Consider the following 18,505-nt stretch of genomic DNA (forward strand, 5'->3'; position numbering starts at 1 on the left):
TTCACCTCGTTTCTGGAGGAATTGAACCCTCCGGTGTCCACCCTCTCACTCTCTGGCGTCTCCTCGTGGCCGGCGTGCTCGGCGACTCGCGGCGGTCGCGCGCGGCGACGCTCAGTCTCGGCTGGATGGCGCGCGCGCGGCTCGGAGCTTCTCGGTGAGGACGCGCGATGAAGGAGAAGGTAGAAGGAGAGGGAGAGAAGATGGCGGTGAGGTAGCGCTCGGTGGCGACGATGCTTTGGAGCTAACGAATTTTTTTTTTTTTTCTCTTTGTTATCCTCTGCAGGTCACGCTGGTGAAGAGAAGAAGAAAGAAAAAGAAGAAGGTCACATGAAGTGAAGAAGGGAAGAAGAAGAGAGTAGAAGATAGAAGAAGATAAGAGAAGAAAAAAAAGAATCCCTTATTTGCTCATAGATCCCTCCCATATCCTCCTCTCCAAACCGACCCCAAACTCAAAAATTCTTATAAATGGGTCCCGAACTTTCATTACAATCACGTCCGTTGTAATGTAATTATTTAATTAAATCCGTGACTGATCGGATTTTAATTAAATAACTAAACCGAGAATTTCCTGTTCATTCTCGATTAATTTAAATATATTTAAGGTTTCTCGGAAATAATTCTCATCCTTGAGAATTTATTTCTTAAATTAAATTCCGGAATATATCATCGGAAAATAATTTATTACTCGAGACGAACTCGATAAATCCTTTATTTATTCCGAGATTTTCCATTACCGTAAAATAATTTAAATTAACTCTCTAAACTTCAACGTCCATAATTCATTCATTAATTTAATTGTAACAAACGGAAGCTCGTAAATTTTACAAACGGCGAGATTCAAAAGTTATCCTTTACAGGATGTCTCTAATCAAACGCAGCGGGATCTTGTGGCATGAGGCCACGTAACTGGGGATCGACTGAAGGACGGATTTAATGAGGACCTCTCTGCCAGCTTGCGAGAGGGAGAGACCATTCCAACTCTTAATCTTAGCCCAGACACGGTCTCTCACAAACCCAAAAAGTTCCGCCTTTCTCCGACCAATGAACGCGGGAAGACCCAGTTATCGCTTATGGCAGTCCGTCCTCCTTACACCTAGGATCTGAGCCAGAACCTCACCCTCCTCGTCGCTAACCTCCGTACCGAAACAAACATCGGACTTTTGAAAGTTCACCATCTGGCCCGAGGCCTCTGAATAAGTCCGTAAAATGTCTGTAACCCTCTCACACTCGTCAGGTATCGCTCGGCAGAAAACCAAGCTATCATCCGCAAAGAGAATGTGAGACACTTGAAGATCCCGGAACCGGACTCCTGAAATCTCTCCAGCATCCTCGCTCGCTCGAAAGAGGCTCGAGAGACCCTCAGAACAGAAAAGGAATAGGAATGGGGAGAGAGGGTCCCCCTGGCGGAGGCCTCTGAAAGGAGTCACACTGCCTCGGATGGAGCCATTGATGTTGAAAGCAAATCTGACTGAGGTAACGCATCTCATGATAAGGTGCACCCACCGCGTGCTGTATCCCAGTCTCAACATCATCGACTCCAGGTAAGCCCACTCGACCCTGTCGAAAGCCTTCGCCATGTCAAGCTTGAAAGATGCGCACATTCCATTTCCGAAGCGTTTCCGCTTCATCGTATGGAGAGCCTCGAAACCAACCATGACATTATCGAAGATCAGTCTACCTCCAACGAAAGCGCTCTGGGACTCAGAAATAGCATCGTCCATAGTAAGTCTTAAGACGGTTGACCAAGCACTTGGCCACTATCTTATAGATCACATTGCATAGGCTAATCGATCTGAAGTCGCTGACTCGTCTCGGGTCCTCGACTTTGGGGATGAGGGTGACCACAGTATCATTAATGGTGGCCACCTCGTCCCCGTCGTTAAGAATCCCAAGGCAGGTCTTCAAGACCGATTCGCCTACTACGTCCCAATATCTCTGGTAGAGAATCGCGGGAAAGCCGTCACTACCCGGGGCCTTGATCGCATCCATCGAGAAAAGCGCCTTTTTCACCTCCCCTGGCTCAAAGGGGTGCTCCAACTCAGCGTTCATCACTTCCGAGATCCTAGGTTGTACGGTCGCATAAACTAACTCAATTCTCTGCGAAGAAGGCCGCGCTGAAGAGAAAATGTCACCAAAGTAACCAGAGACGATCATCTCTATCTCAGTGTCTCCACTATGCCAATCCCCGTGTTCGTCCTCCAGTCCTCTGATAGCGTTCCTCTTCTTCCTAGCAGAAGCCTTGCGGTGAAAAAGCTTCGTATTCTTATCCCCGCACCGCATCCAGGACACTCTGCTCCTCTGTCTCCAGTATTGCTCCTTCTTCTGAACTAAGGTGTCAAGCTGTCTCTCCTCCCGTCTGAAGGACTCCATACAGAAATCCGGGCCCGATCGTCCCGCAAGCTCAACGATCTTCTTCTGCCTCTCAATCCTGTCTCTGATCTCTCTGTTCCTCTCTCCGCCCCAGCAGGAGAGTCTCTGTCTGCACTGACTGATCGCATCAGCTAAGCTCGGCCTTTGATCACCACTCTGGCCCGTCCCCCAAGCTCTACGGATCCGCTCATCACACTCAGGCTCACCTATCCAAGACTCCTCAAAGAAGAAACGCCTCGGCCTCCTGCTCCGTCGGCGATCTCTGAAACCCACAGTAAGCAGAAGTAGTGGTCTATGGTCCGATCTCCAGAACCTCAAGTGTCGAACTGTGGCCGAAGGGAAGAGATCGCTCCACTCGTGACTCGCAAGACATCTATCCAGGCGCTCCTCTATACCTCCTCTGCGCCAGGTGAATGGGTCTCCCTCGAAACCTAAGTCATGGATGTCGCAATCCAAAATCATCTCTCTGAAAGCAGCTAACTGGCCGGGACCTCTGTCTCTACCCCTTCTAATCTCTGAGTTAGAGGCGACTTCGTTCATATCGCCCCCAACTAACCAAGGACCCGTGAAAGAGCTCCGGAGGCGACGAAGAAGCTCCCAAGTATGTCTTCTCTGGGCACTCACTGGATCTCCGTAAATCCCCACAAATCTCCAACTCTCGCCTAACTCGCTAACCAGATCTCCCTCAATGTGATGTCTCGAAAACGTCCCGAGTAGGAATTTCACAGGCTCTTTCCAAAGTAACATCAAGCCTCCACTCCTACCAAGACAGTCCACCGTCATACAACCATCAAAACCCAACAACACTCTCACCCTTTCGGCCCCCTCGCACCGTAGTCTAGTCTCCGAAAGAAAAATAAAATCAAGACTATGATCACGAACGTGAGCAAGGAGGGCTGACCTTGTCCCGGGGTTACCCAACCCCTGGACGTTCCAAATAACGCCTATCATCGCGTTCGGCGACCCTCGCTCTCGAGGGGCGCCGCTCTCTCGTCAGTAACTACTAAGGTCGAATCTAGTGGACTAGAAACTTCCAAAGTACGAGTAACATGAAATAATTCTCTCCTCCCTAGGTCATGTGTGGCAGAAAGTAAGTCTCTATCCCCTAGATCCTTAGTGTCAGAAAAATGGTCTCTATCCCCTAGGGCTAGTGTAGCTGGAAATAAGTCTCTATGTCCTGTATCCAACTGTAAAAAATGAGTATGAGAGGTGATATGTGATCTTACCGAAGGATCCAACGAGGCGTGGAGGGGGAAGCTCGAAGTCCTAGGAGGGTGACCCCCTGAGAGGCGCGCCATTTTCTTCAGGTGTCCCGTTCTGCCCCGATCGATCTCTAAGTTATCATGGGCACCGTGGGAGTCATCGGAGTATATCTCTGGGTCACCATTTGCCTCGCCACCGGCCTCGATGAGTCGCGCCATTCTCTTCACACTTCCAACTCTAAGCCGGTCGTTGGGTTTTCTTTTCCCTGCTCCTCCTTCGACAATTCCCATCGTTCCTAACCTCGTGCCGCTGCCCGAAAGCCCTCTATCGCCACCACAGGGCCCCATCTCATTTTTCCCCTCAGCCTTGTTATACCCATCAGAGCTGGGCTTCTGAAAAGAAAGGCCCCACGTTTTTTGTAGAGTGAGCCCAGAATTGAGTCTGGCCCCATTAGCATTCCGGTCCTGGCCCACCACGGTTTGAGGAAGGGGATTTTGCGTGGGCCCCATCTGATAACCAATCTCCTCACCTTTTTGCGTGGACTCTCCAGTGGCAGAGGAAAAAACAAAGCCATTCCCTTGTTTAGCCTCGCGCCCCACGCCATCAGGCCTGCTCCCACCTATTTTAGTAAAAAATACGGAGGCTTCACCAACTTTCCCTTCAACTAAAGGAAAGCCTTCTCCCAGATCCGGATTTACCCAGACTTTGTCATGCCAAAATGGTGAAGAGCACACAACTCCCATCTCCATCAACGGTCTGATTTCAGCACCTCCAGCCGTGGGCCCACTATCAGCATCGTCCGGCCTAGCCCTATCTCGGGGAGCTTCCGGTCTTGGGCTTGGCGTCAGAAGCATCGTCGCCGGCGTGGTCGTCTTCTCCACGTTCTTCACCGGATTCAGCGTCGAAATCGCATCCCTCTGGGTCGGCACCGATCTCGGCATCTGAGGCTTCGACGGCGCCGTGGTCTTCGTCGCCGGAGAGGTCATCATCACCTGGTTCCTTCCCGAACTCAGCAGCTGAGTCTTCCCCTCCGGCTTGGCCTCCATCCCCTGGATCTTCTCCGATCTCTGCACCTGAGGCATCGTCGCCGGCGTGGACACCCCTGCCTGGGTCCTCACCGAGCTTAGCGGCGGTGGCTCCATCTCCGACGTGGGCCCCTTCCCCTGGTTCTTCTCCGGGTCTGGCGCGTGTGGCTTCGTCGATGGCGGTGTCTCCATCTCCCGGTTCATCTCCGATGTCGATGGTTGGGTCTTCGTCGCCGACGAGCTGTTCTCCTTCGGCCGCCCCTTTTTTTCGTCGGGGAATGGGATTCCCATTACCCAACTTCGAAGAAGAGTGTTTGTTACCCGAGCTCCCCATCTCGAACTCCATCTCCGCGGCGCCACGATTCTCCGAGTTCCCCTGTTGGTTGAGGTCGTCATTATCACTCTGATTGCTGTGCTTAGTTTCCACCGGGGGCTTTCCGGAAGAGTCAACGTTCGCCATAGCCGGCTCGGTCCTCGGGGTCGACGGTTTCGATGCCTCAGCCTTCATCGTCGAGCTTCCCGGTCCAGCCCACCCCGTCATTCTGGACGTTCCCACGCCGCTGAAACGCCTGGTTCCATTGGCGGAAATGGTCGGCACTTCTCCACGGAGCCACGCCCCGAACCGCGGCCTCACAGTTTCGCCCTCCAAGTTAGAATGACAAGGGCATTCAGAGCTGCAGTGACTGAGGCTGCCACAAGAGTAGCAAAAGTCGCCGAGCTTCTCGTACTTAAACGAAACCCAAGTCTTCTCTTCCCCGATCAATATGTGGATCCCATTCACCAAAGATTTCCCGATATCAATGGCCACTCGGACCCGGAGAAAGTCCTCCCTGATATGGTCTCCTTTGTCTTTGTCGACTTTGAGAACACGTCCGAGTCTCTTACCAATCAACTCTCCCATTTTTGCAGACCGGTTTCTCGGAGGAACCCCATGGAGTTGGACCCAGAAGTCCACGTACCGGAATTCCTCTTCTTCGACCCGCTCCGGATCTCCGAGAACAAGCAGCGACTTATCAAAAGTCCAGGGTCCCGAGTCCCACACTCTCTGCTTATCCGCCTCCAACTCGAATTTGAAGCGGAACCCACCTTCATCAAAATCGCTGATTTCCAACTTTCCCGTAGTTCTCCAGATTCTCGCCATAACAGTCTTCAAGGCATTTCTGTTGAACGGTCTCAGCCTGAGGAGCCTTCCCACGAGGCATCGCGAAAGGTTCACTTCGGTACTAATTATCTCATCTTCCTCGGGACCAACACCTCATCTTCCTCTTCTCCAATGTCTAGTTCAGACCACCTATCACACATGTCTTCCATCCCCCCAGAAGAAGAGGAAACCGTCGGTGAAAAACTCTAGCTCCGGGGCTCACCAGGAGCAGAGAGAGAAGACGTACGGAGAGTATTTGGTGTAAATAATGAAAACTTTGTCTTGTGTATGTATGACAAAATTATATATGAAAATCTCATTGTTTGATGCGACAGTTTTTGTCGGTGGATGCTATATGAGAAATTTCATTTTCTAGACCCAAAAGTTATGAAAATATCTCAATTAGACCCGTTAGTTAAAAAATATCCAAAATTGGACTTTTGTACCAATTTTGGACGAAAATACCCTTAATTCAAAATAAATCATCTCTCCATCTCTTTCATTCTCACTCTCACTTTCTCTCCACACCAAAGAATACCAAATCCGGCGTGAGCCCCATTCCGACACCCAACCACACCAAATCCGACGAGTTTCAACGCCCACCACACCAAATTCGACCGAATTGGAGGTGAATTTTTTTATTTTTTTTAAGGTTGATTTGAATGAGATTTGGAGGTGAATTTTTTTTTTTTTTTTAAATCTGGGAATTTCCGATGATCTTCATCGGAAATTCCCAATTTAAAAAAAAAAAAAAAAAATTCACCTCCAAAGATGGATTCCGACACGTTCCGACGAGTTCCGATGGATTCCGACACGTTCCGACGAGTTTCCAAAACCCTAAAAAACTATGGAATTTTTTTCAAAAACGATGCGAAACCCTCAAAATCGAAGCTAAACATATACCCAAATTCCTAAAAAAAAAATGAGAGGAATTGTGATGAAGGTGACAAGACCGAAAAAAATGAGAGTTCGACCACCGAAAGTTCTAATCCTAGCGCAACCAATTCGAATGTGACAAGAATTGTGATGAAGAAGATTTAAAAATGAGATGAATATGGGTTATTTGAATTTCAAGGGCATTTTTGTTCGAAAAGTGTCCAAAAATCTAATTTAAGATATTATTAAACTAATGGGTCTAATCTTGATATTTTCATTGTTTTTATGTCTAGAAAATGAAATTTCACTATGGTAATAATATAGTCAGATTATTAACAATAAAAGAACATGGAACATAATTTTTCACTAATAATTAAAATGCCTTTCTCTAAACTTTGTTCATTATTATAACTTAAAAAATCTCAGTGTACTAAGTCAGTTTTGCCATCTACACACTTCCAATTTGTATTTTAAAAAAGGACGACTTAAATGACAAATTGCATTTAATTAAACTAAAAAAAAACAAAAAAACAAAAGACATGGTCCCAGTTACCTTCAAATACCACTAAAAAAAGACAGAGATTAAAGACTCGGTGAGAATGACTTTTCTATAGTGGGGATATATTAAAAAGCGACATGACTAGTTGACCAAGAATCCTAAAAATAAAATTGCTAAAAAATATCACAAGAATCCAAAGTTTTACCGACCAAGCCACGTGGTTTCGCAGTACTATCACTTACCTTTTAAACTATTCCTTCATTACTCTTTAGTCCCTCAATAAAAAAAAAAACACCTTTAATAATAAAATTTTGAAATTATTAGTCCCTCTAGTCTAGTGTTAGTCATTTTAACATAATTGGGCCTCTAAACTAATCTGTACAACGATTTAACTCAAAAAACTGATAAACGTCACATGTTTTTCACAATTTTTTTTACAAAGAAGAGATTAGACCTTAATGAGAATTTAAAGTTGAGCTGCAAAAAGATTAAAAAAAAAATATTGGTCAAGGGTTCCAAAAGCTTTTAAACTCATAGTTAAATAATTAATCACAGCAAAACAGGAGCTTGCAGGGCAAATAATTCATAATTAAGCGAGTTTTTTAAATGACAGTAGGTGCTAAAAACCCTAAAAAAAAATAAATAAATAAATAAAAAAAAACAAGACTTGGTCCTCCAAAATTTGTATCCAAACAAAGTCTCTAAACAAAACAAAACTTTGTTAAATATGAGAGAGATAGAGAGAGAGAGAAAGAGTTCGCTCTGAGAGATTCACATATAACATAACCTTGGATTTGAAAACAGTACATATATATATGGAAGACATGTATTCATCGCCGCCGGGACAAGAATTCGACGTCTACTTCAGCTTCTGCGAGAAGGACAAGAACAGATACGTGGCGGATTACGTAAGCAAGTCCCTAACATTGAAAGGACTAAGCACGTTCATCGACGACGAACAAGTTCTGGAGAGGCGGGTCCACCAGCTGTCGACCGCACGAAAGCAGTCGATCCTGGCGTCGCGCGTTGCGGTGCTCCTCCTCTCGGAGGACTACTTGGGCTCGGACTTCTGCCTGGAAGAGCTGGTGGTGATCATGAGGTGTAGAGAGAGGCTGGGGATGATTGTGCTGCCGGTTTTCTCGTATCTGAACCCTTCCGACATTAGAAAGACAAGAGGTTTGGTTGAGGCTGCGCTGGGGAGACAGACCGTCGGCGGTTGCTGGTGGCGCAGATGGAAGAATGCTCTCCAACAAGCTTCCGATCTTTGCGGTTGGGATCAAACCAACCATCTGTAAGTAATAATTAACCTAATAACAATGAGCTTTTTAAGTTTTAATTGTTCAGGAAATTATAGTCTTCATTCTTTTACGCAATCACCTTTTATTAATGAAAGACGCAACTCTAATATTGCATGTTATTATGGTAAGTGCACTGCATTTGCATTTTTTTGGGTCAACTTTTACCTGAATAGCTAGATACTGAGAAAAAAAAAAAATTAAGACTATTTACTAAATAAGTGAAACTTAATAAAGTTATTTACTATGAAATCTCAATTAATTTTTTTCCCTCCTGTAACGAAAATAGAATACAATCGAGAGGATGATAAAAATAAATTACTTTTATACTATTTGTAATTTGCGTAATATATATGCCATAATGATGAAATGGTGGTTTTCAAAGGCATTTGAGGCTTATGAATTGTCTGTCTGAGGCTTAAGGGGTGTTTTTGAGTCATTCCTTTTTTGTTGGCAAATTTCAGGAGTCATTCCTATTTTGTTGGCGATATTGCTCGAGATATCTTTGAAAAGCGAATTCCATCAAATTTAAAGATTTCGATCTACCCAATCGGATACGATACATGTTATGAATATCTTAGTCTTTTCTTAGAAATGGGTTCAAATGATGTGTTGATGGTAGGGATTGAAGGGGCAAGTAAAATGGGAAAGACAATGATAGCAAAAGCCATTTATGATGACATATTTCATGCTTTTGATGGGAGTAGCTTTATAAAAGACATCGCTCAGAAATCAAAACAACCAAATGGTCTAGTTTACTTGCAGATGAAGCTTCTCTCAGATGTTTTGAAGGGAGAGAAATTAGATGTAATTACTAGTGTCGAAATCGGCATGAATGAGATAAATGAAAGGCTAAGAAAAAAGAAGATTCTCATTGTTCTTGATGATGTTAGCAATCTAGATCAGTTGTATTCTCTAGTAGGAAATCGAAAATGGTTCGGCAAGGGAAGCAAAATCATCATAACAACAAGGATATTGCCATTGTTGCGCATTTTCGGAGTAGATCAGATATTCATGGCCCAAGGCATTACATTACCTCTTGATATCTTTGTAAGCTTTCTAAATCGCTTTTTGCTATCAATATATTTGGACTAATTGGTTGTAATTATGATTATCCCTTAACTACATCATAAGTTTCATATTAACTTCGGTGGTCGCTAAACTCGATAATTTATTGCAATTTTTCATAATTGTTAAAAGATATTAAATATTTGGATGAAAATCTACACGTGCTAAAGTTTTAAATAAGGAACGAATTGAAAGATTCTCGGCCATTTAATATATTTTGCTTGTGTAATTTTCTATTCAAAAACTTAATATCTGATAGCAATTGAGTTAAATTATAATTAAATATCGAATTCAGCGACCACTAGAGCTAATATGAAAGTTAAGGGACCAAATATCATACCTCGTATCCTTAAAGGATTATTACAGCCAATTATTATTATTATTAGCATTATTATTTTTATTATTATACTAAGTTACATGTATAGGAAATTTGGGAACCATATCATCAAAGTAGTCAGCAAATACTTGGGCTCAAAGGGTATTTGGAGAGCTTTCATTATCTGGTAAGCAACAATAGAAAGAAAAATAATTTACTTACCTCCAGCTTACTAATTAAATTACATATAATCTTTCTTTTTTTTTTTTGAGCCGATTACAATGAATCAAAACTAGACATGTTTACTAAATTTGTTATGTAGACCAATGAGAGGATGAAGTATCTTGAAGACTGCTTGATAAGCGAGCGAAAAAAGACTGAAATCCAGGTTTTGATTTTAGGCATATATTGAAGTTCTTCAATTCTCTAACTCAGATATTAAAGCTAATACCGTGGATCATAATGTAGGGCCAAAGAATTTTTGAATTGAAACATAGCCAGGAAGAAGAAAGTCTATCTCTCACATCAACGGAATGTGAAACTCATTTATGAGTTCAAATCTGCAACAATCCCTTATACTGAAGATGCAGAGACTGATTGCTTTGTGTGAACTTACAACCATTAAACCTTATTTTATCCTCACTACAACGAAAATAATAATGATAATTTGTGATTGCAATTAAATATTCTTCTCTCTAATAATCCTTCCAAATCCGTTCAAAGCTTTCCTCATATCCATCGCACTACCACAGTCCGTACTATTTTCCATCCATACCCTAGTATTCCTTCATCATACCAAAAAAAGTGAAAACATAAATGAAAAAAATAAAATAAGAAAATAAAAGGGAAAAAAATAAATAAATTGAGCTTAAGATAAAGTAGTGTTCATCCAAGAAGTACATTTTTAAGCCCAATCCCTTTAGTGTAAATCTGACCAGATATCATAATGTCTACACAAGAATCTCTTCATCCATCATTTCGTTGACCGCTCATATGCGGTTATGTTTGAGCAGCCTCTACAAATTTATCAAAATTCATTAATCGAAAAAAATAATTAGTCACACCAAAACTGCATATAAATGCTGCAGCATCTTAGCAAGCAAAAGTTAGACAGTATCTTCATTGTTCATTCGTGAGTTGTAGAGAGAGATAAGAATTGAGAGTTTCCAAGAGAGAGTTTCTTAGGGAGAGATGAACAAGATTGGGATATTTTTCATTGGGGAAACACGAGAGACTTGTATACAAGCATTGATCGATCTGTGACCAAGATTTGGGAAATGTTCTTTGGATCTCAGTTCTTTGTACTTGCGTTTAATTGAAGCTTAAAGATAGTGCATCGCAATAGGGTTCTCGTGCCCTGACTGGATTAATTAGATCACATTGATCTAAACCAGGATAAATTCCTCTTGTCATTTATCCTTTTTCTTTTCTTGGCACTCAATTAGTCTATATTGCTTGTGCAGGAAGTTATTTTTGTTCTTGTGTTTGATTGTTGATTTCATGTGTGATTTCTGTTTTCCGTGCTGTTTACTCTAACACTCATTAATAGTCCATTTTAATAAATAAAGGAGTTACAATATTTAGACCCACACTACTACATATTTCCCGGTTTGCACGGTGATATTTAGTTTGTACGACGGTTATAAACCATTGTCCAAAAAAAATCGCGATGACGCAAAAGATGTGGAAACGAGAACTATTTTCAGTGTCGACAATTTACATGTTCTTTAGGTCTCTCTATTCCTTTACTGCTAGGTTATATTGAATCAAAACTCACTAGGAGAAAGAGAGACAGTGTGGAAACCGAAGTGGTGGACAGCGAGTCGGTAGAGAGGAAGGGCCGCGCCGCGTGCAGGAAAGAAACGGCGATCAGAAAAACATAAACAATCTCTTTCAGCTAATTTAAAACCAAAGTGTTATTCTTTCTCATATCAAAACCCTTAAATTGATTGCAAGAAATTAGAAAAAGATACTAACACTGCAATAAAAGCAATATGTTATACAATCGGATATGGATCGGTGGGTATGTTCAGTTGTGGAGCCTAAGAAACAAAAGTGGAAAATTGCAAACGACTCAAAAGTGATTCGAGTACAAACGGTAACAAGCCCCCAACAAAAAATGTTCCCTTTTTCATATTTTTATACATTAGTACCTTACATTTACATAACACTAAAAAAGAGCTTTAGTTTGACGACAACTTGAAATATGGATAATAAAGCTTAACAAAATGGGACAAGTCCAAGTCTCACAGCAAGGAGCAAGACTATTTATCAAAAGCTATTTCACTTGAGGTTTTTTTGGTAATTCGAAAACATTAGGAGAGAACAAACTTCCAGTATATCACCCACTTGGAAACTTTACAAAAGAAAAAAGCGCCAACCTGAAATAAACAGAGGAGCTAAGAGACGTGTTATCGCCATGCTGGTAAGTGAAGCCTGCTAAAAAAATCTCTAAAACAAGCAATAATTACTAACCTCTTTGCGGTTCATTCATAGCTTGAGCTTGAATCCTTTGGATAGAAAATCATCCCTATATTAAAACCAACGAATGAATTAGATTCAATAAGCTATGAACGAGTATCAGATCATGACTACTACTTCAAATCAATCAAATTGAAGCACATAACATTATAGAAAAAGATCAATCACCTCTTTTTTCCACTCCGCTTAGGTTTCTCTTTCACTGAATCGCCACCGTCCCAATCCAGTCTCACCAAGCTCTCAACGCACGCCCCGACCTCATTGAACCCGTCCACCCCCGAAATTCTCACAATCTGGCCACTCTTGCTATAAAGATCATACAGGACTAACACGTCGCCGTCCTTCTCGAGCAAAACCCGATCACCCACGAACGCCACGGGGTCCACGCACCAGAAAGGCCCGCCCATCTCGGTGGGCCCCACGGAGAGCAGCTTCGTCCACGACTCCCTCGCGCCGTACTCCTTCATCATCCACACCGTGCAGTGGCTGCGATCGTGGCGGTGACACACCACGCAGAGACGACCCCTCAGCTCCACCAGCACTGCCCAAACACCCTCTGTCGCGCCGTGCTGATCAGGATGCGCCAGCTGGCGGAACCGCTCGGTGCAGACGTCGAACGCGAAGATGGAGCCGAGTTCGGGTCCGTAGACGACGATCCAGTGGAGGGAGTTTTGGACGAGGGCCGGTCCGCTGCGGAAGCATTTCCCGAAGCTCGGCCCATCCACTCTGTTCCACCTCTTGGCCTTCAGGCTGTACACCGTGAAAACGGATTCGTCCGAGAAGAGGACCATCCTCAGAGCCTTGTAGTCGTCTCTCACGGGGTCGTGGCCAAACCCGACCACCTCGTTCAGGATGGGACTGGGCGAGTTCGGGAACTCCGACTCGGCCCTTGGGATGGGAACCCTCCGGTGCCTCCTCGTGGCGGGGTTCCAGAGAGCCACGTCGCCGAGGAAGTTCTGGAGGACGACCAGGCCGTTGCAGGAGCCGATAACCTCCGTGATTTTGGTAGGGCTAGCTATGGGGTTTGGGAGCTGAGCGGCGGAGCTGGGAGAGCTGAGGTAGATCCAGTACAGCTTCCGGTCTCTGACTCTCACGATGGCGCCGCCATTATTGTGGGAGCGGCTAAGGTGGAGTTGGATGAAATCATGGCCGTCGATCAGGGACCGCCACGCCTTCGACACGCTCCGGTGGCGCAGGAGATCCTTCACCGGTAGTCGACAGAGAATCAAGGGGATGACGTCATCTGGTAAGGTCGGTGACATCTTGCTTTCTCGGCAAGCCAGCGTTAAGAAGAGTAGCAATAAACTTGGGTTTTGTATTTGTTGCCTAATGCCTGGTATTTTGTATATTTTTTTTTTTTAATGAAATATTTTGTTTTGTTTAATATAGAAAATTGGATGTGAAGAGTCGCCAACTGACTGTCGAACTGAAGTATTGCCAAAAAAAAAAAAAAAAAAAAAAAGAGGAAAATGTGTTTTCCAATTTTTTTTTATTTCTCTTTTCTCGTTAGTGTTCTTTCTCTCGAGTCTACTCTCAAGTCCATAAGTTCACTCTCAAAATCCTCGTGTCGACTTTGAAACAAATCCTCAAGTCGACTCTCAAGTCATCGTGCTGACTCTCACTCAAGCCATCAAGTCGACTCTCAAAATCCATGTGTCAACTCTAAATTATGTCCATGAGTCGTCCTCGTTTCGATTCCAAATCAAGTCCACAAATCGACTCTCAAGTCATCACGTCGACTCCGAAATCAAGAAACACTCAAGATGGTCTCTCAAACAAAATCTTGAAGACAAATTATCAAACAAAGTCCTCAAGACAATGTATCGAGCAAACTCTCAAAATAGAATCTCGAACGAAGTCCTCAAGTCAAATTCTTTGACAAACCCTTTGAGTCAAACGCACAACTATAACACTAAAGATAAACTTGCAAGGAATGACTCTTGAAGCTCCTCGAAAGGTCATTACACATACCTCCTCAAGTGGCCGCTGACCCCTCTTGGCGCCAACCTAATGATGCCGCCAACTTTCTATTGCCCCCAATCTAATGACGTCGCCAACTTGATGAGCGTCGCCAACCTGATGACGCTGCCAGCCTACCGAGCTCTGCCAACTTGATGATGCCAACAACCTGAAGATGGCCGCCAACCTCAGCATGCCCCCAACCTAGTTTTGCCTCTACTTTCGCCGCCAATCTATTTTTGCCTCTAACTCATGGCCAAGACAGTGCATTATCATGCCTCAAAGGAAAAACTATAAATACATCATCCATTCACATTCAAGGTAAGTCTCCCTTGAATTAGAAAATCTTTCTCTCTCTCGTCTCACTCTATCAACACTCGAGACAAGATGTAGACCATTTACTTTGACTAATATTGAGCGTCGGAGAGCACGGCAGAGGTACCATTCACGCCCCTAGTTCGTGTTTTTTGCTTCTCAGGTAAAGAACACAAAGAACGTGAAGACTAGAAGGCTCGATTTGAAGAGCATGAGGAACGCGAAGAGTTGAAGACATGAGGAACACGAAGCCCAACCATTGACAATGCGAAGAGGAACCGGAAACCTATTTCCGGCGAGGCAATGATAACAAAGATAGAATACTTCACTACATCTCAACCTACGTACGGTCATAGAATCTGACCATATGCCGAACCACAGACAGTTTTTAAGTGGTGACCCAAAAACGGTGTTAACACTTATTGTATTTGCACTAGCATATTAATTGTTCCACTATGTTTGTTATTTTTGGTGTTAAAGATAAAGGCAAATGTAATGAATAAAGAAGAACTGACTAGCTCTGATCGAAAAAGTTAATACATAGCTTATTGAGCTTATATATTTATGTTAATACATAGCGTAGTTCATTGAGCTTATATATTTATGTTAATATATGGCGGTGTAACTTTTTTTTGTTTCAAGTCCGTATAAACATAAAAGTTTTCATTAAAAAAATTACGTATAAAAGTAGCTCATTACATAAATATTTTTCGCAAGCTAGAAATAAATGCATTTAAAAAAAATGCTTATAAATTTATATATTATTTCCGTAGTTGGGAAAAAGAGAAGTTGACGACCATCTTTAAAACAATGTAAGAAAGTAACTGCTAAGGTACGACCATCACAGGAAGTCTGACCAACAAAACACTGATTCTGACAGGGGAGGCCGAGTAATCAACCCACAACCAAGGTTCATTCTACCGTTATCGTACCGGCACTTCAATTTTGGGGGTAAACCGTTTAACGGAGGGGAAACCGAGAGGTAATTCGCTATTATAGAAGAAACCGACAAAAAATGTAGAAAATCGATGAGTATTCAGACAGATATTTTACAAAAATAAACATACTTTTAATAATTCAAACTTCATAGTTCATACAATGAATATATGATATCAATTCATCATCACAAATCATCATATTAATCATATCATATTCAACTCAAGAACATCATTCATCATCATTAAACATCATAAGTATTATATTTATATCAAGAACATCCACTCAAGAACATCATAATCATCATATTCACATCAAATCATTATACAACATAAAATAAAAAATAAAAAAAACTCACATTCGGAAATAAAAATCAACATTTTAATTTGGATTAAACCTAAAACTACATAGAAAACCATACAAAACAACCGATAAACTCATATTCATTGCTCAAACCCAATTGAAATAATGTATTAAAGTAAAAAAAAATGATAAAAAAAAAATCCAAAAATTTCATAAACCCTCGGAACTTATCTACCGAAAACCAACGAAAGTTGACAAAAAAAAGCGTGTGACGCATGAAAAGCACCGGAAACCTTCGGAAACCACCGGTAAATTGGAACGGAAACGGTAAATGTCGAACCGGTACCGGTACTCTCCGGCAAGGCGGTTTTCGGCCGGTTTCTTGTCGATTTCCCCGAAAAGTCAATCTTTGCCCACAACAACCTGGCTACCTTTTTTTCCCTCTTTATTATGTCCTTTTTATTTAAGTAATTTATATGTCATGTCATTTAAATTAGGGTCTATTAGGAAAATAGTCAACTTAAACGTTTGACATTGTTAAATAGCCAACGTTTCGTAAATCTTAGATATATACCCACAAAGATGACGTGGGCCTATCAGAAAATTTTATGCTTTCTAGGTTTGTCTCTCCTTTTTATTTCCGAATTTTCATTTAAATTTTGATTATTAATTAAACAATTTATTTAAGGTAATTTTTTAAAAAAATTTGAATTTTAAATTCTCTCTTATATTTCCAAAAATATAGAAAGCAGTTATTTCTGTATTATTTTGTGGATTCCTGATAGCATATCAATGCCCAAAATATACGCAACAGTTATTTTTCTGATTTTGTGTTCTTTAAAATCCTAATTCACATTTATACGTATTTACAGATATTTACAGAATATTTACAATTATTGACACATATTAATAGATATTAACACATTTATTCTACGTTTTTTTAATATTTTTATGAGTCATTCATTTAAATTTGAATTGTGTTATATGTTTAAATTTAGAAAATAATTATTTGGTTGACTTAATCGTGTTAAGAGTGGCGAATTATCAAATTCATTTAAATAGTCAACGTTTAGGCGGGAATGATATGTATGGATATTATTGTAAAAGTGTGTTTATAAATATAAAAAAATAGTGGCTATTTACTTAAGATTGACTAAACGTTGACTATTTAGGATGTTTAAGTTGGCTATTTTCCTAATTAAATTATTTAAATTATACGATCGCCCCAACTATAACGCATTCTCTCAGTCAAACTTTAATTTGAGATTAGTCTCCCTAAATTGGAGAGACTTATATGAAAGAAATATACGATGAAAGAAAAAGATGATATAGTCGGTTTGACCACCGATTATGCCGGTCAACGAGATGCGGAGATTGTAATATAAATTTCATTTCGCATAGAAAATTTATAACCCCATAATCACCACCAATAAGAAAAACTAAACAATGACGGGGACAATACAAGTTAGGGATGGCAAATTCGTGTTCGTGTCGTAATCGTGTCGTGTTTATCGTGTTTTTGAAAATATGCGATAGAACCAAATCCGACCATTTATTAATCGTGTTTGAAACTTAGATCCAAATCCGACCATTTATTTTTTTACAAAACCATATCCGTTTAAATTAAACCATTTAATAATCGTGTTAAATGGTTAATTTAATCGTGTTTCAATCGTTTTTAACTATTTAGAGATAATTATCTCTTGATTAGTAAACATCATTAATCATTATATGTAGTTAACTTTTGTAAACAACTTTTGATCAATATGATTAATTTGCAATAATTTCAACAAAATAGAAATAGATATATGTGCAAAATAGTGAATACATACACATTTATAGCAACAACAAAAAAAGACCTAAAACAGGGTCACGGACTCACGGGTATACAAACAGTCACAAAACAACATGATATTGATGGTGCTGTTAATAAAATAACAAAATCAACCTATAAACCAAGTTGGAGTAATCAACTAGCTTTATAAATCAACCTCTAGGCCAAATCGCAACCTTTAAAAAATCAACCTCTAGACCAAGCTCGAGTAATCAACAAATTCAACCTCTAAACTAATCCCTCTCAGCTAGCATTATAAATCTTCACTGCCAGGATCACATATAAACATAATTGACTAATAAAATAAAAATTCATCAACAAACACCACACCGTAAAAGGAATAAAGGGAGGCAAACTTTAACCAGACAAACTAAAATAAACTATAGATAAAAAAATCAGCAAAACTTCATGTTTCCCAAATCATGTGTAACAATGTTGTCGTCCACTGAAATCGAGGCCGAAATCAGCAAGCCGGAACTGAGTACCGATGAAGGACCAAGAGTTTTAAGAAAATGAAAAAAAAAATGCATCCAAACAAAAGAAATAAGTAAGGGTTTTAAGCTCAAACCAAAAATTTGACAACGGTGCGAATCGAAGACGGTGGCGATGCGAATCAAAAATAACAATAGTGACGGCGACCCAAAAGCTAGTACCGCAACGGCGACCCAAAAGCTAGAACATCGACGATGAGCTTCGAGAACGGTGGTGATCGACGGCGCTGCCCCACGTCCATTTTACAACCTGTAAGAAAGAAGAAAAAAAAACACATTTATAGTCTCACTGCCAATTTCCGATGAAACACAACCAATTTCAAGAAACAACCACAAATCGAGTCCTATATTCTATCAAAATGCTTCCAAATAGATTGTGAACAACCACAATCA

General features: G+C 41.3%; 2 protein-coding genes across 2 annotated transcripts; one reads left to right on the top strand and one right to left on the bottom strand.

Moving 5' to 3' along the window:
• The first annotated feature begins 7,662 nt into the window (after positions 1-7,662).
• Positions 7,663-11,515, top strand: LOC149385373 (disease resistance protein RPV1-like). The gene is made up of 5 exons (XM_089624983.1): positions 7,663-8,405; positions 8,874-9,459; positions 9,903-9,980; positions 10,116-10,181; positions 10,262-11,515. Exons 1-5 carry the CDS (start codon positions 7,930-7,932, stop codon positions 10,343-10,345), a joined length of 1,290 nt encoding a protein of 429 aa, XP_089481109.1. The 5' UTR covers positions 7,663-7,929; the 3' UTR covers positions 10,346-11,515.
• Positions 11,516-11,856: 341 nt separating this feature from the next.
• Positions 11,857-13,536, bottom strand: LOC149385374 (F-box protein CPR1-like). The gene is made up of 3 exons (XM_089626317.1): positions 12,443-13,536; positions 12,269-12,323; positions 11,857-12,174 (listed from the first exon to the last, which is right to left on the bottom strand). Exons 1-2 carry the CDS (start codon positions 13,534-13,536, stop codon positions 12,284-12,286), a joined length of 1,134 nt encoding a protein of 377 aa, XP_089482443.1. The 3' UTR covers positions 11,857-12,174; positions 12,269-12,283.
• Positions 13,537-18,505: the final 4,969 nt, after the last annotated feature.

Source organism: Urtica dioica, chromosome 9 (genome assembly GCF_054948205.1).
Source record: "Urtica dioica subsp. dioica isolate 48M chromosome 9, U.dioica_male_clone48M_v1_H2, whole genome shotgun sequence".
Taxonomy (NCBI): domain Eukaryota; kingdom Viridiplantae; phylum Streptophyta; class Magnoliopsida; order Rosales; family Urticaceae; genus Urtica; species Urtica dioica.

Coding starts and splice junctions, on each gene's coding strand:
- LOC149385373 (XM_089624983.1), top strand. CDS start 7,930: ATGGAAGACATGTATTCATCGCCGCCGGGACAAGAATTCGACGTCTAC. Junction 8,406..8,873: donor TGGGATCAAACCAACCATCT/GTAAGTAATAAT, acceptor GGCAAATTTCAG/GAGTCATTCCTATTTTGTTG. Junction 10,182..10,261: donor GAAAAAAGACTGAAATCCAG/GTTTTGATTTTA, acceptor ATCATAATGTAG/GGCCAAAGAATTTTTGAATT.
- LOC149385374 (XM_089626317.1), bottom strand. CDS start 13,536: ATGTCACCGACCTTACCAGATGACGTCATCCCCTTGATTCTCTGTCGA. Junction 12,324..12,442: donor AAGCGGAGTGGAAAAAAGAG/GTGATTGATCTT, acceptor GTTTTAATATAG/GGATGATTTTCTATCCAAAG.